The sequence below is a fragment of the Hypomesus nipponensis genome, chromosome 17 (assembly GCF_054491055.1).
Source record: "Hypomesus nipponensis isolate SF chromosome 17, ASM5449105v1, whole genome shotgun sequence".
Lineage (NCBI taxonomy): Eukaryota > Metazoa > Chordata > Actinopteri > Osmeriformes > Osmeridae > Hypomesus > Hypomesus nipponensis.
This window is the reverse complement of record NC_140377.1, coordinates 10,653,221-10,669,286: the sequence shown is the minus strand read 5'-3', so window position 1 is coordinate 10,669,286 and position 16,066 is coordinate 10,653,221. Positions and strand designations below refer to the sequence as shown.

Sequence of the window (16,066 nt, the reverse complement as noted above, 5' to 3'; positions counted from 1 at the left end):
CAATTCCAAAGCATTGTTTCTTTCTAGGGAGCGCAATGATCTAGAAACTTTGTACTTTCTGTATGGTTTGTTAATCTCCTTGTTTGATAGTTGGGCTATTGGACTCAACCAGGGCTTTCGTCCAGATTAGGAAACAGTATGTCGCACCTGAAACAAACAAACTCATCATAAAGGGAAAAATGAATACAACTATTGTTCATTTATTCAGGCTAACATCAGCTGGCTGCACACACACACACACTATTATGTCATATACGGATACACATGCACCCGCTGCCCTTAAATCATACACACACACACACACTGTCCAGTGCATCAGTATCAGATACATCAAACCAATAACCTTCCGCCCCTTCCTTTGTTCTCAAGATGGAAGGTTCTGGAGCTGGAGGTCTCATGTGGCCCGTTTGATGAGCTCAAAGAGCTCTCCAACACAGCCCCCTTTCCAGCAGGGCAGAGAGACACACACAGGCTGCTGGCCTGCACAGAACCACTACACCACATTTACGTCATGCAATCCAGTTCTGCTCTGTAACGTCAGTACACACTGCTAAAGAGGTATCCGTTCCTCTGAGGTTGCATTCAAAAATGTTGAGTCAATTAGACACAACAACACACTTCAGGACGATGTGTGTTTGCTGTGGAAAAAATGTATCCTCAGGATTATTCTGTTGGTACTGTAGACACACATGGTACAGTCCGAAGGCTAAAACTAGATTTCCCTTTGCTCTATTTCTTTCTCTCTTTCTGTTTTTCAGTGTATTTCTCCCTCACCCTCTATCTTTCTCTCTCTCTCTCTCTCTCTCTCTCTCTTTCTTTCTCTCTCGCTGTCTCTCTCTTCAGATGGTTAGAAAGGGTGGGTTTGGGGGGGTCTGACCCCCCTAATTAAGACTTGGACCCCCCCAAAAGAGGTAAAAACAACAGGTCGGGGGGGTCGATACACACCCTGGAGAAGAAGTTGACCCCCCTGATTGTCATTGTATAATTCGCACTCTGAGCTCACCTACAAGACACACACACACTCAGACAGGCTCTATGGCTATGTATGGCTGTGTCAACTCGTAATCTGTGAGCTTTGTGCAGGGGTGTGTGTGAAACAGACACAATACACAGACACAGTCACACACACCTGCCGGTTATCTGAAGTAGCAGACTAGTGTAGACCTGGCCACATAAAGAGAGTGTCAATTGGATCAGCCAAGCCAGGAATAGGCCAACCCTTTCTCAGCTCCTTGTCTCACCCAGTGTCCATCTGTGTGTACAGCTATTTGACCCCATCTTCCTGGCTCTGAAACTGCTGCTAGTGTTTTATAGCTGTTTTTATAGCAGGTTTGTGCTATTTGTGCCCTAATTTGTGACTATTTTATATATTTAATGCAAACTATACTTTTTTACGCCTGCTACTTATCTGTTGTTTGCCATGTCCCAAGAATTTACTCCACTTAATAAATAGAAAGACTGAGTTTGACTTGAGATTAAGAGGTCGCAGGTTCAAACCAAACCCATATGTCGCTTTGGATAAAAGTGTCTGTTAAATTAATTCATGATGATTTCATAATTTCAAGATGATTACACCAAACAAAGGGATTAACAGTATATCTGAAAAAAATAACTTTATGTACACATTAACTAACCAACTCTTGTAGTGCTCTCCTCCTGGTTGTAAATAAAATGCTATTATGGCTTTCAGTGACAATTCTGAACAGGGCAAGTGAGATAAGTGCTTTTGTTTCATTTTATTACAATGGAATGAGGAAAAGAAAACGATCAAGAGATATGCTATCTTAATTGGCAGCTCATTCTCTTATACTCGTAAACAATTTACCTAGCGCCAAGTGGGTGGGTCCTGTATAAATCCTGCACAGTGCTGCCTTTCGTTTCTTTTATTATGATTATTACGTGTTATAACTATGATATCATAATCCCAATTTGATTGTCTTGGTGAGTGACACAGTGAGAAGCCATGTAATTTGCAGCTCCCTATAGCTTGAGCTGATTTTAATTAAGTCAAGTTTTCCACACAAACCAATGTACGGTGCATCCGGAAAGTATTCTCAGCGCTTCACTTTTTTCACTTGTTGTTATGTTACAGCCGTATCCCAAAATGGATTCAATTAATTGTTTTCCTAAAAAATCTATCTATAAAAAATACAAAATCACATGTATATAAATATTCACACCCTTTGCCATGACACTAAAAATGTAGCTCAGGTGCTTCCTGTTCCACTGATTTTCCTTGAGATGTTTCTACAACTTGATTGGAGCCTCTATGAGCATAGTGGCCTCCATCATCCGTAAATGGAAGAAGTTCTGAACCACCAGGACTCTTCATTGAGTTGGCCACCCAGCCAAACTGAGCGATCGGGGGAGAAGGGCTTTATTCAAGGAGGTGACCAAGAACCCGATAGTCACGAGAACCTTCCTGAAGGACAACCATCTCTGCATCACTCCACCAATCAGGGTTGTAGGGGTTGTTGGAGTTTGCCAAAAGGCACCGGAAGGACTCACAGACCATGATAAACAAAATTCCCTGGTCTGATGAAGCAAAGATTGGGCCTCATTCACCAAATGTTCTTACGAACAAATTTGTTCTCAAACCCCACGCACGCAGTTTTCAGGAAGATTCTGGCATTCACCGATGTTTTCTTATTTGGGTTTTGTTCTTAGGTAAGAACATAATTTACACACACCCAAGAGCATTCTTATGCACAATTGAGAGCTGACAGGTTTGCGCAAAATAAGTAGTTATACCTTTTTCGTCCGTTCTAATTTAAAATTGAATATTTCTCTCCTTTATAATTTTCCAACTAACAATTTTCATAATTTTACAAATGTTTGTGTTTGTTTTAATAAATATACACTACACTTACACTTCTGCTCATTTGTAAAGCACTCGGAATTTCCATTGTGTATGAATTGTGCTAGGCCTATGTAACGGTGCGGTTGCCCGTTACTGGGATTTACTCTAAATCTTTTAATCACTGCCTCCACGTTTTTGGTCACCACCGCAAAGTCGGCCATCCTTACAGCCTATATAAATACATAATTTTACATTCGCTATGACAGTTTTTTCAATACCTTTAACAAGTTTCCTAAACTCTTAAATACAAATTTTAAATGCTTGAACTTCTTTCACACAAAAGCTCAACCGAGACCAAAACAATCGATTTGTACTGCCCAATTTACCAATGCTTTCACACTGTCAGCAAAACAGATAACATCATGTTCAAAACCTAAATTTTTGGTTAAAGTCAAAATGAACAGCTCTTTATATTGTGAGTTGAAACAGAAATATATCCCCTGTATTTTATTCCATTGCTGCTGAGAAACAGCTGAAGTTATGCAAATACTGTACATCACAGCTGATTCCCTACTAGGAAACACTCAGGTTCTTTCAATTGCATGACCATATGGTATAGACAGTAAAGAGGACCTCTTTGGGCTGATCTGGTGTGGAAAAAGAACAATATAGAGCAACACAAGAAAGTAAGAATACAGTAATGCTTGCACAAGTGAGAGGAAGACAAGTACCAGGACAAGGGAGAGGAGTGGGACAAGGGAGAGGAAGACAAATACCAGGACAAGGGAGAGGAAGACAAATACCAGGACAAGGGAGAGGAAGACAAATACCAGGACAAGGGAGAGGAAGACAAATACCAGGACAAGGGAGAGGAGTGGGACAAGGGCAAAGGAGAGGAAGACAAGTACCAGGATAAGGGAAAGGAGTGGGACAAGGGAGAGGGAGAGGAGTTAGAATTTGTTGTGGCGTTCCGAGAAGGGCCAGAGCTAGGGTAATACTGTAAATGGAAGCTATATTGCATATTTCTTGTCCTGTTGCAAATGAAGCCTTTACTGCAGCAATTATGTTATGTCTTCTTTTTTTCAATACGTTAACCGTACATTCTATAAAGCTACTCTGAGATGGGTCATTCAAAAAACTGTAAACTACCCTTGCTTCACCTTCAATTCAAATCAATTATGTTAACAGGGAACTTTGCCATCAAATAATAAGTGACTTATCACAGTATTTATAGGCCCAAAGTAGGCTTATTCCGCACACTAGGACTACACCACACAATTGCGTATACATTGCTGCTGCAAAATGTTGCAGATCGTTCCCTGACGAGGGATCACATCTTCCTTGACCATACCAATTTATTTGCAGAGAGCGACGAGTAGGCTATCTGTGGGAACGCTTTAGGCGACCAAGAGCAGTCCTCATGGATATTTGTACCAGTCAACTGATTTCTAGGCTATGTTTTTTTGCTTAAGAATTCAGATTAAAGTTAAACCATTTATTTTTTCACTTCATCAGTTCTGCGCACTTCTCCAGATACAGCGTTCACTGCATGAGTAATTGTATACCATGCATCGGTTTTATTTACTTTACTTGCTTTGTATTCCTGAAGCTGTAACCTCCACTTCTGAATTATTATGACGTTTTTCTGTCTTTTGTAGAGGCCTCCACCGTCTTTACCACGTTGTTTTGACATTTCTTTGAGTGTGCACACGGCTCTGCCATAACATGCCCTTTTTATGGGAATTAACGGGGCGTTTACCTATGCTAAATAGGAGCAACGGGGCACAAGCTTTCAACTTACGAAATATTGGGATTCATCATTCTAAGAACACACCTGCGAACAATTCTGCTGTTTAAGAACACTTCATGAATTACACGTAGATTTTTCGTAGGAACTTTCTTAAGAACAAATTTGAGAAATAACTTACGAAGATATTGGTGAATGAGGCCCATTGAACTCTTTGGCCTGAATGCCAAGCGTAATGTCTGGAGGAAACCAGTAACCAGCTGTAACATGTGGAAAAAGTGAAGCGCTGTGAACACTGTCCGAATGCACGGTACATTGATATATTGCTGTGTCTTCTCAGCAGTAAGTGGGATGGCCTCAAACCTCAAATGGGTCCAGGTGTTGACAGATAGCTGATGGCTGATCTAACAAACGGGGTCAATCAGAATCAGTCATTTAAGTGACCTATACTTTAAGTGACCTATACTTTTACAGTGATTGACTGAAATAATCATAACTGAAAGTTATTACTGCTGGATCTACTTGACCTAATGCACCACGGTGCAGCGCTGTGTAGCTCCGTTCTCCAGTCACTGTTGTGGGGTGAGGCAGGTGGCTGGGTTGAACCTGCTGTCTGAGGCAGAGACAGAAGGGTGGTCATACTAGACTGAAGTTACAGCCTGCCAAAGGCTTTGGTTCTTCTGGAGCCAGCTAATCAGGAGGTCTTGCTCATTCTTTACAGGAGTAGTGCTAATGGAGATCTCTGAGGTTCACAAGAAGGTTCACCTCGAGCTGGAGGAGAATGTGAGTATCTCTGATCCTGTGTGTGTGTGTGTGTGTGTGTGTGTTGCTGTGTGAGTGGGTGGGTGTTTTCTACAAGGCACTAACAGGAAACACCTTTAGTGCTAGCTCTACCTATATCTTTATCTCTGTCACTTATCTTTATCAATACAACCTTAACCTATTGAGTTTTGCTTGAAGTTCCAGTCACTGTGAACACCCCCCTCCCCCCCACACACGTGCACACACACTAATACACCCACATACACTTTTACACACACACACACACACGCACACACATGACCATGTGATCCCAGGGTGGCGTGCTTCCTTGTATTTTGCCCTGTTGTGTGGCTCCCCTCCTCTGTAGCCAGTGTCACACCCAGGGACAGATCCAGAGAACCAACAGTTCCTGACTAGAAACAAAAACAACCTTGAGGAGAACGTGCACCTGCCGGGACAATGGGTGTGAATCGTGTTTCAACATGCCCTGTGGAAACACTTCTGGGAACTGGGGATGTTGTTACAGTTGTTAGCATTAGCATGCTATTGTACAATAGTGACACACCAGTCTACCATACTAACCCACTGCTCTGTTTGCGTGCTGACATAGTTGCCATCCAATTATGTTCCATCTGCCAAGTGAGCCAGAGTAAGAACCCGAAAGTTGTATTCAATCCTGTGGCATGGATTTTCTCACTTTGAGGTTTTACCAAGCGATAAAAGCTTCAGTGTCCGGTCAAATATTACTCATTCAAATCAAACATTGACTTTAGTTGAGCTCAGTGTCACTCCCTTGTACTCGAACTGAACATGCAATACTGAGAGCTAAGCCTAGACTGGGGTGTGTCAACAAGTTGCTACAGCACTGCTTGAGTCAGACAGAAAGAAAGGAAGAGCAGTAGAGCCAAGGTGCATGTTGACCACATACGGTATGGTAGGGGGGTTGAAGAGAGGCTGAAGAGGGGCCGATAATGGGGGGGGGGGGGGGGGCAGAGCATGCATTAGAACATTGGTTCACCACCAGTGTTTCTGTGTGCATTAGTCAGCATCAACCCATGTCTCTGTGTGGAGGAAGCGTTAGGCTTATTCAGTACCCAGGAAGGTCTTGGGGTCAGAGGGATGTCTCACTTAAAGGGCGTGGGCTGTTGTTTGCGAGGAAACCTGTTGAAATGTATCTAGACAGAGAGAGAGGTGGTGGAGGGGGGGGGGGGTGATGGACAGAATGGGGGGGGGGAGGAGATGGAGAGAGAGTGGTGGGGGGGAGGAGATGAAGAGAGAGAGTGGTGGGGGAGAGGAGATGAAAAGAGAGACTGGTGGGGGGAAGAAGATGGAGAGAGTGGTGGGGGGGAGGAGATGGAGAGAGAGTGGTGTGGGGGGGAGATGGAGAGAGAGTGGTGGGGAGTGTTGCCATCCGTGGGCGATAAGGCTGCCACTGATATGAGCTCCCTCGCCCTCGCAAATGATTATGCAAAGATGGAGACATATGGAGAGAGAAACATAGTGAGAGAGAGAGACAGAGAATCCGTGAGCCTCCCTGATCAGATTTGCTTCGGATTCACTCATACAACCTTAAGTTCCCTCCCGCACATCTTCACCAAGCCATATTTTGACTGTGTTTTATCGACATCCTGCCAACAACATCGGCACATCCTATTTTCAATATATCATCCCCAAAAAATAATCACTTTGCCCCACCCTGTCCCCTCTCTCTTTCCTCACCTGCAGTTTAAAAGGTTTCACAGGGAAATCATTGGTGAGTTGGAGCGCAAGACCGACATGGATGTGAAATACATGACAGTAAGTACTCCACTAAGCACATGCCTCTGTTCACACTGTGTGTGTGTGTGTGTGTGTTCATGTGTACAGCCTTGATTGCTTTGTGCTTGAATGAAAAATGTAGCCTCTTCTGAAGGCATTTAGTCACAGTAGGAGCCTCGAAGCTGGCAACAGGCAGGCAGCAATGAACAATCTGCAATTAGTAGGTTTGTGAACATCTGGGTAGCATAGCCCAGGCGTAAGCAGACGTGTGATTGCCTCACTCCCCCATACATAGATTACATGACATTCTATATAATGCCCCCCCTCCTCCAGGCCACCTTCAAGAGGTACCAGACTGAGCACAAGATGAAGCAAGACTCTCTGGAGAGGTCCCAATCAGACCTAAAGAAGCTTCGAAGGAAGAGTCAGGGCAAGAACGCCACCAAATACGAGAGCAAGGAGAGCGAGGTGAGAAAGCTGTCCTATACACACACACACACCTTGACACAGCCTGTCGTAGCCACAGTAACAGACCAGCGAGAAGTTTGTGAAGACGGTTTTAGAAACAAGCTGATGTACGTGTGAGCGCACGTGTGTTGTCTGCCATCAGGCGCTACTGGTGCATCCAGCCCTCTGCACAATCCACCCTCATAACACACATCCGTATACACACTTGCAAATAGTCATACTGGTAGAGACCATCAATGTGTTCTATGGCCACTGACAGAGAAAGAGAAACCTCTTCTATTTGTGTGTGTGTGTGTGTGAGGGAAAAAAAGAAAGAGAAAGAGAAAGAGAGAGAGAGAGAGAGAGAGAGAGAGAGAGAGAGAGCGAGAGAGAGACGGAGCTTGTTGTCTGATAAGGAAGATAGTAGAATCAAGTTTGTCAACATGCTATAAAGTGGGACCTTTCTATGATGTATAGCGGGTTCAGTTGTATAGTAAACTAGCAGGTTAAAACAACAGGCTGTGCCACCGCCCCAACCCCCTAGTTAAGCTCCAGATCTAACATCAAATCAGAGTAAAAGTTGACCCAGTCAGTGAGAGAGCCAGTCTAACTGGCTGCTAAGTCAACACACCCCGTTGCCCAGTTTGGCCTGGGAGGGACTGGGGGGCTGGGGAGGCGTGTGTGAATGATGGGGTGTGTGTGTATGTGTGTGTGTGTGTGTGTGTGAGGGGGGGCTGAAGAGAGACGACAAGAACAGAGAGAGAGAATAGAGAGGGGTGGGGTGGGGGTGGGGGCAAAAAAAGGGAGTGTGAGGAGTAGAGACAAAAGGAGGGAGGGAGGGAGGGAGGGAGGGAGGGAGGGAGGGAGGGAGGGAGGGAGGGAGGGAGGGAGGGAGGGAGGGAGGGAGGGAGGGAGGGAGGGAGGGAGGGAGGGAGGGAGGGAGGGAGGGAGGGAGGGAGGGAGGGAGGGAGGGAGGGAGGGAGGGGATTTCTAAAACCCTGATCCACAGCTGAGAGCATGGTTCTCTTCTCGGTCGAGGAAGAGATAGAATTACAGGCAGGGAGAGAGAAGAAAGGGACCTGTAGATGAATGACTCACTGAAAAGGCCTGAATCACCATTTCTAGAAAGTCAGCCATTGGGGAGTGCATGTTTGTGACTACTATTAGGTCAATGCTGGACTAAAATTACACTTTTACACTGATAGCTGAACTCCACTCCTTGTATCTGTCAAGAGCTGTTGCCCATTGCAGAAAGTGGAAAATATTGAGTTTTCAAGCCAGGGTCACTTTAAGTGATTAGATTAAGGAGCCCCTCACACATTCTCTGTATCTCTTTTTATATGTCACTCTCTCTGTCTTATCAATTATTAAACACTTGTTAAACACTTCCCAGGTGGTGACTTATTCCCCTTTCCAGTCCGTGTTGACATGCCCACAAAGGTTGAAGTATATTGGGTGTTTCCTGCTGTCAGTGTGGGTGGATGAATGAATTCATGAAAACATTGATGGAAGGATGAATGAAGGGGTGAATATTGGAGGCATTATGATCAATCTATTCTGACCGGAGGGAATCCTAGTGTGTGGAGTTCCTCTGTGAGGGAAAGCACGTTCCTTTGCATTCATAGTTCTGCAAGCATCAGTCTCCCATTCAGAAAGCCCCACAGGTTGCAAATACGTCACTAGTTAGGCCTCTCACCTAGAGAGAGAAACGAGTCCCAGACCGAAGGACAAACTTCCAATGAGGACCACCACAAAACAATTCAGAGGAATTCCGCAAATTTAAAGCCTGCTCACATTGTGATGTCAATTGTCCCAGGCTTGTGTAATTGCAGCCATTGTAGCCTTGATGATTTGGGAATCTGAACCTGGCGCAGGTTTCTATTGCTTTAGAGCAGCTTCCTCATTTTTCTGTCCTTCTAGCAGTCTCCTTCCTTACTCCCCTATATGTACAGAAGCAACAAATATAGTGGGTGTCCATAGCAACTGGCTGTAGAACCGATTTCTTGATCAGCTGGAGAGGTTTGGTGTCTGTATAGTGAGGTTTCACACACTTTTACCTCAGTAATGACACGGTTTCTCTTTCTCCTACCATACACGCAAGCAACAATATCCCTTTCACACATGCACAGGTACACACAGAGAAATATTTGAATTATCCGGGTTGTGTTTCAGATCGCTGAGTGTGATACCAGGTCTGTATCGTGATCGGTGTTGACAGAGATGGACAATAGTTCCACTGTGGCACCTCTGCAGGTGACCTCAGAGCCTCAGGGGTGACCTCAGAGCCAGCGGGCCAGCTACACTGAGGGGAGGTGACGTTATGGGAACGGCCAGCACTGTCACACTGGTGAACCAAACAACAGCAGGTCTCCCAAGGCAGCAAGATATAGACAGAGACCACCCCAACTGGTGGCTTTTAGACACTTGTAGATTAATGTTTCTTTTCAGGCAGGATCTGAATATAGTAGATACAGAGAGATACAGACAGATACAGAGAGATACACACAGAGCGAGAGAACACAGACAGATACAGATAGATACACACAGAGCGAGAGATACAGACAGATACAGAGAGATACACACAGAGTGAGAGTGAGAGTGAGAGTGAGAGTGAGAGTGAGAGAGAGAGAGAGAGAGAGAGAGAGAGAGAGAGAGAGAGAGAGAGAGAGAGAGAGAGAGAGAGAGAGAGGGAGAGAGAGAGAGGGAGGGAGGGAGGGAGGGAGGGAGGGAGGGAGGGAGGGAGGGAGGGAGGGAGGGAGGGAGGGAGGGAGGGAGGGAGGGAGGGAGGGAGGGAGGGAGGGAGGGAGGGAGGGAGGGAGAGGGAGGGGGAACATGTACTGTCATTATCCATGAAGGCTCTCCTATCAGAGGTCATCCAAGGACTATGTACAGGGAGCTCTGTTTGAACAACAATGCTATCTCTCCAGCTAAGAGGAACACACTGCAATCTAGCATGTTTTAGTCCAGGAAGGGGGGTTGGGGGTGGGGGGTTAGTAAAGAGACACAGACAGACAGGTTAGTAAAGAGACAGAGAGAGAGAGAGAGAGAGAGAGAGAGAGGGGGAGAGGGAGAGGGAAGGGACACAGAAAGAGAGAAAGTCAACACACATACAGCATCCAGGCAAGCCAACACACACAAACCAACACATGCCATGTCCAACCTTCTGCCTTTCTATGCTGTCACTGTTGTCCCAGTAGGCTCAAACACAGTATCCCTGGTGATCAGAGACACACCCATACACTCACACACACACCCATACACACAGCCAGGAATGTGGAAGTCAACTTTACATTGAAACTTGTCAGCTTTGGACAGGCCTTGCCCTTCTGTGTGTGTGTGTGTGTGTGTGTGTGTGTGTGTGTACATGTGTGTGCATTTATGTGTGGGTGAGACGTGCATGCACACATGTCTACTTGTCAAATGGCAGCATTGGTTCTATGCTGAACACCCATTACGATGGTTTATGCTGTTTCTGTCAACTGTTTTCATGCAATTCCCCCACCTATAGTGCGTATTAGATGTTGAAAGGTGATTCAATTTCTGATATCTTGTCTGATATCTTGTCTGATATCCTGTTGTATATCCAGCAACAGGCAGTCTGCTCTGTGCTGCTGGGATTTAAATGACTGTGTCACAGCGTCATGTACAACTTAAGACCAAGGACCTCTTAGTCAGTACCCGCATGTCTACAGAAATTAGAAGATTTTCTATGTATCTTTTCTTCTGTTCCTACTGTGTGAAAATGTCCAAGGTCTGAGTTTCTAACGGCATGCAGACTACAGTACATACTGTACAAACTCGAGAGTTGAGGTTATCAAACGAATCCCTGTTCTGTTTCCTGTGTAGTAGTGTTGCACACTCCCCCCCCCCCCCCCCTATTTTGACGATCTGAAACGCAAGTATCAAAACGCAAAGTGCAAGTAACTTTGTGGGCGTGACTTCAGCTTGGTTGTTATTTTGCCGGCGGGATAAATGACTTTGCGCCTGGTGCAAATCTAAAAAGGGTTGGTCTGAAGTAGCTACATTACTAATGGGTGTGGTTTGGGCATAACGTGCAATAAACCAATCAGAGCATCATCTCACATTCCCTTTAGAAGCAGCGCTTGTTCCATGGCGAATTGCTATTATAACGGCGGATTTGCCAGGCGCACGCCAGTAGCGGTTCACAGGAGGAGACCCACGTTCTCGTCAGAGCCGTAGATAGAGATAGATAGAGACGTGTAAGGGAAAGGCAGAGCAGTTTTCTCATTGCACTAAATTGCCCGCTCATGCAGTTCGTTCAAATTATTATTATTATTTTTACATATATTTAATTTTTTAGTTCTTAGAATTAGTTTAACTAATGTACTTTTGTACTTAATTTATAACCGTTTATTGTTTGCACTTTCCTGCCACAGTAAATCGCGTATTTGTGTAACATAAGCTTCATGGCGAATAAACCGAATTCTGAATTCTGATGGGCATGGGAGAAGAAACCTAACCAAATCAGCTTCGGTTAAACAGTCATGGGAGGAAACTGCCACAGTTGTTACAATTAAAGTTCACATACATAGACATTTCTTATGAAAATCTTTTTTATAATCATTGAAGAAATGTAACACGCCATAAATCAAAACAATGTAACGTAGCTTCGCAGATAGAAGACCCTGGCCTCGCCAGCAGTGCGCACGGACCAAGCTTGCGCCCTTAAAATAGCATCTGAATAATGCGCCATTGACTTTAGACCACGTTTTTCCTGGTCAGTAGCGGAATTGTTTATCGGAAACTGCAAGATAGCACCAGGGAATGTTTGCGCCGGAACACGCCTCCTTTTCGCTGAACCACCCATGGGAGCGCAAAGTCATTTCGATGTGCGTCTGTGGAGGGAAAAGTCGCCTTTGCGTCGAGTGCAAACTAGGAATGACACTTGCGTCGTTGACTAAGTCAATTGCGCTGGGTGCAAGATAGGGCCCTCCATCTTTGAGTTCACTCTCCTACGTGGCTTCACATTCAGTTCAGCAAAAGTTTGCTGTGGTCCAACAGACCGAAAACATCAAGTATCATTCGAAAAGAGAGTAATAATAAGACTAATAAGATCCCAACAGACATACACATGCACACACACACAAAAACACACACACACCATATTTCACCTTCTGTGAAGAATGGTGACCTTAGAATGGCCCTGCATCTGTGTTTTGAGATTAGACCTCCAGTTCTCGGCTGGGCTGGACCTCACCTGGAGCTGCTCTCCCTCTTACTCACCATAGAATAGAGAGAAGAAACCCAGCTAGCCTTCTGCCACGCAGAGATTAGCAGGCTTCTATTCTACCCCTTCCATCCCGGTGCCTTTTCGCTTCCTGCCTTTTGCTGTGCCACGTTGCCATTGGCTAAGCCGTGTCTGCAGGGAGGAGATAAGGGAGTCCGATTGGTCCAAGTAGTGCGGTGATGGTTTGACGACTGACGAGATGTGAAATGAAAATCTGTCACAGGTCAGGGCTGTTTGTTCGATGACGGTGCCAATGATAAGATGGTATGCCTGGTGCGTTGCAGTGTCTGGAGATGCTGACATCTCGTCAGGTGGACATGCAAATGTTCATCGCTGACGGCTGCAAGGAGGCCCTTTTGGAGGAGAAGAGGCGCTTCTGCTTCCTGGTGGACAAACACTGCACCTTCTCTTACCAGACAGCTGCCTTTCATGAAACGGTAGGTCGTTTCTCCCCCCAGACTCCTGCCCTCATGCTGTTTAGAGCCTCTGTGCCTATGACCGGGCTTCTGTGGCCTGGTTCCATTTCTATAGCTGCTTTTCTCAACAAGCCCACTTCTTAGAGTTCTAGGCCACAGGTACAATAATGTCCCCCAACCCCACTGTAAGAACATTGAAATGGAAGGCTCGCCTTTTTTTTTTAAATCGTGATTTGCACAACACTCCATATTGTATTCAGAGAATACCACAGTGGCCAAAGGCATACTTCAATGTGTGTTCATGTGTGCTTGTGCCCTTCCTCAGGCCAAGGACATGCTGTCGGGGAAGCTGACCTCATGGCAGGAGAAGTGCAGCGACGCCACCAACGTGCCTGACAGCATCATGACCATGATCGAGGGCTTGAGGAACTCCGTGCCTGTCACCCCGCTTCCATCCCCCGCCCCCTCCCGACGCAGCCGGGTAAGGGTGACGAACGGGGAGACAGGGAGACGGAGGGAGAGAGACAGAGGGAGACACGTAGAAAGGGAGACAGAGTGAGAGAGACAGACAGGGAGACAGAGGGAGACAGGTAGAAAGGGAGACAGAGTGAGAGAGACAGACAGGGAGACAGAGGGAGACAGAGTGAGAGAGACAGACAGGGAGACAGAGTGAGAGAGAAAGACAGGGAGACAGAGGGAGAAAGGGAGACAGAGTGAGAGAGACAGAGGGAGACAGGTAGAAATGGAGACAGAGGGAGAGAGACAGACAGGGAGACAGAGGGAGACAGAGTGAGAGAGACAGAGTGAGAGAGACAGACAGGGAGACAAAGTGAGAGAGACAGACAGGGAGACAGAGGGAGAAAGGGAGACAGAGTGAGAGAGACAGAGTGAGAGAGACAGACAGGGAGACAGAGTGAGAGAGACAGACAGGGAGACAGAGGGAGAAAGGGAGACAGAGGGAGAGAGACAAACAGGGAGACAGAGGGAGACAGAGGGAGACAGGGAGACAGAGGGAGAGAGACAGACAGGGAGACAGGGGGAAAGAGGGAGACACAGGGAGACACGGAGACAGAAGGAGAGAGACAGTCAAGGAGACAGTAGGAGACAGGGAGACAGAGGGAGACACAGGGAGACAGGGAGACAGAGGGAGAGAGACAGACAGGGAGACAGAGGGAGACAGAGGGAGACAGAGGGAGACAGGGAGACAGAGGGAGACAGAGGGAGACAGAGGGAGACATAGGGAGACATAGGGAGACATAGGGAGACAGAGGGAGACAGGGAGACACAGGGAGACAGAGGGAGACAGGGAGACATAGGGAGAAAGAGGGAGACAGGGGCACAGAGGGAGACACAGGGAGACACAGGGAGACATAGGGAGACAGGGAGACATAGGGAGACAGACAGGGACACAGAGGGAGAGAGACAGACAGGGAGACAGGGGGAAAGAGGGAGACACAGGGAGACACAGAGACAGAAGGAGAGAGACAGTCAAGGAGACAGTAGGAGACAGGGAGACAGAGGGAGACACAGGGAGACAGAGGGAGAGAGACAGACAGGGAGACAGAGGGAGACAGAGGGAGACAGAGGGAGACAGGGAGACAGAGGGAGACAGAGGGAGACAGAGGGAGACAGGGAGACATAGGGAGACAGAGGGAGACAGGGAGACACAGGGAGACAGAGGGAGACAGGGAGACATAGGGAGACAGAGGGAGACAGGGGCACAGAGGGAGACACAGGAAGACAGAGGGAGACACAGGGAGACAGTGGAGATTGTTCTTGGGCTGCATTCCATTTAGGAAAGATTCGCCCTCACCTTCTACCCCTTTCCCGCTGACCATGGTCAATGTTTTGTCTCCTGGGTGTAGAGCAACTCGGTCGTCTCCATGCCCCCACCCCCGGCCCCGGCCCTGAAAGCCCAGACCAGCCCACTGGCCGGCATGTTCTCCAACAACCCCGTCACCCCCATCACCCCAAGCACAACTACCACAAAAACAGCCGTAAATGAGAAAATCACAGGTACGCGTGGGAGTCTAAATGTCAAGTGTTTTTGTCTGTGTTTGCATGCGTGCATGCTACTAACAAAGCCCTCCCTGTGTCCAGACTATGGGGACAGCGAGGACAGCTCCATGTCCAGGTCGGTGTCCATGGCAACGGGACTCAACAATATCGTGCGGAGGCCCCGGGTGCGGACGATCTTCCCCCATACGGCGGCTGGCAATGCCACCCTGCTGAGCTTCGATGAGGGTGATGTCATCACACTGCTCATCCCAGAGGAGAGGGACGGCTGGCTCTACGGAGAGCTGGAGAAGACCAAGCAGTGAGTCGGGGGGCTCGCGCACACGCGTCTGTGCACTCACAAACACATAGAGAACCAGAATGCACACCGATGCACAGTATGTTGATACACCTGCAAAGACACACTAAACAGTGCCTCTCCCACGTCCTCTCTCCTGCATATCTTGTACACGATGCCCATTTCAATAGCCTGTTAAATAGTGATTTAATAGTTAAATCACACTCTCTTCACCAGCCTCCGGCCTCCCCCCCCCCCCCACCCCTCACCTCCTCTCTCTAGTCTACATGCACACAGTAATCACTCCACCCCCCCACCCCTCCCGCCCAGCCCTGCCAACCTCAGCTCCCCCCAGACCTCACCCCTCTTTCATGTCCACATGTACACAGTAATCACTCCCCTCCACCTCAGCCACTAGCCCTGCATCCCCCCCAGCCCTGCCTCCCTCACCAGCTGCTGAGGACATGTGTGCTTCTGCTGATGCTGGTTGTGCTGCCCACTGATGACCAGGGCCCTCTGAGCTTCCCTGCCCTGCCAGGCGCCAGATGGGGTGGCTGGCTGGAGGGGAGAGGAGGAAGGGAGAGGGGGGCAGAGA

At 47.2% G+C, this 16,066-nt stretch overlaps 1 protein-coding gene across 1 annotated transcript in view; it reads left to right on the top strand.

Moving 5' to 3' along the window:
* baiap2l1b (BAR/IMD domain containing adaptor protein 2 like 1b) overlaps positions 1-16,066 on the top strand; it is a 28,994-nt gene that overhangs the window by 6,537 nt on the left and 6,391 nt on the right. Inside the window, exons 4-10 of the mRNA XM_084677899.1 lie at positions 5,269-5,330; positions 7,035-7,106; positions 7,401-7,535; positions 13,047-13,199; positions 13,504-13,659; positions 15,044-15,194; positions 15,279-15,495. Coding sequence (XP_084534025.1) covers positions 5,269-5,330; positions 7,035-7,106; positions 7,401-7,535; positions 13,047-13,199; positions 13,504-13,659; positions 15,044-15,194; positions 15,279-15,495 — 946 coding nt within the window. The remainder of the gene's footprint in view (positions 1-5,268; positions 5,331-7,034; positions 7,107-7,400; positions 7,536-13,046; positions 13,200-13,503; positions 13,660-15,043; positions 15,195-15,278; positions 15,496-16,066) is intronic.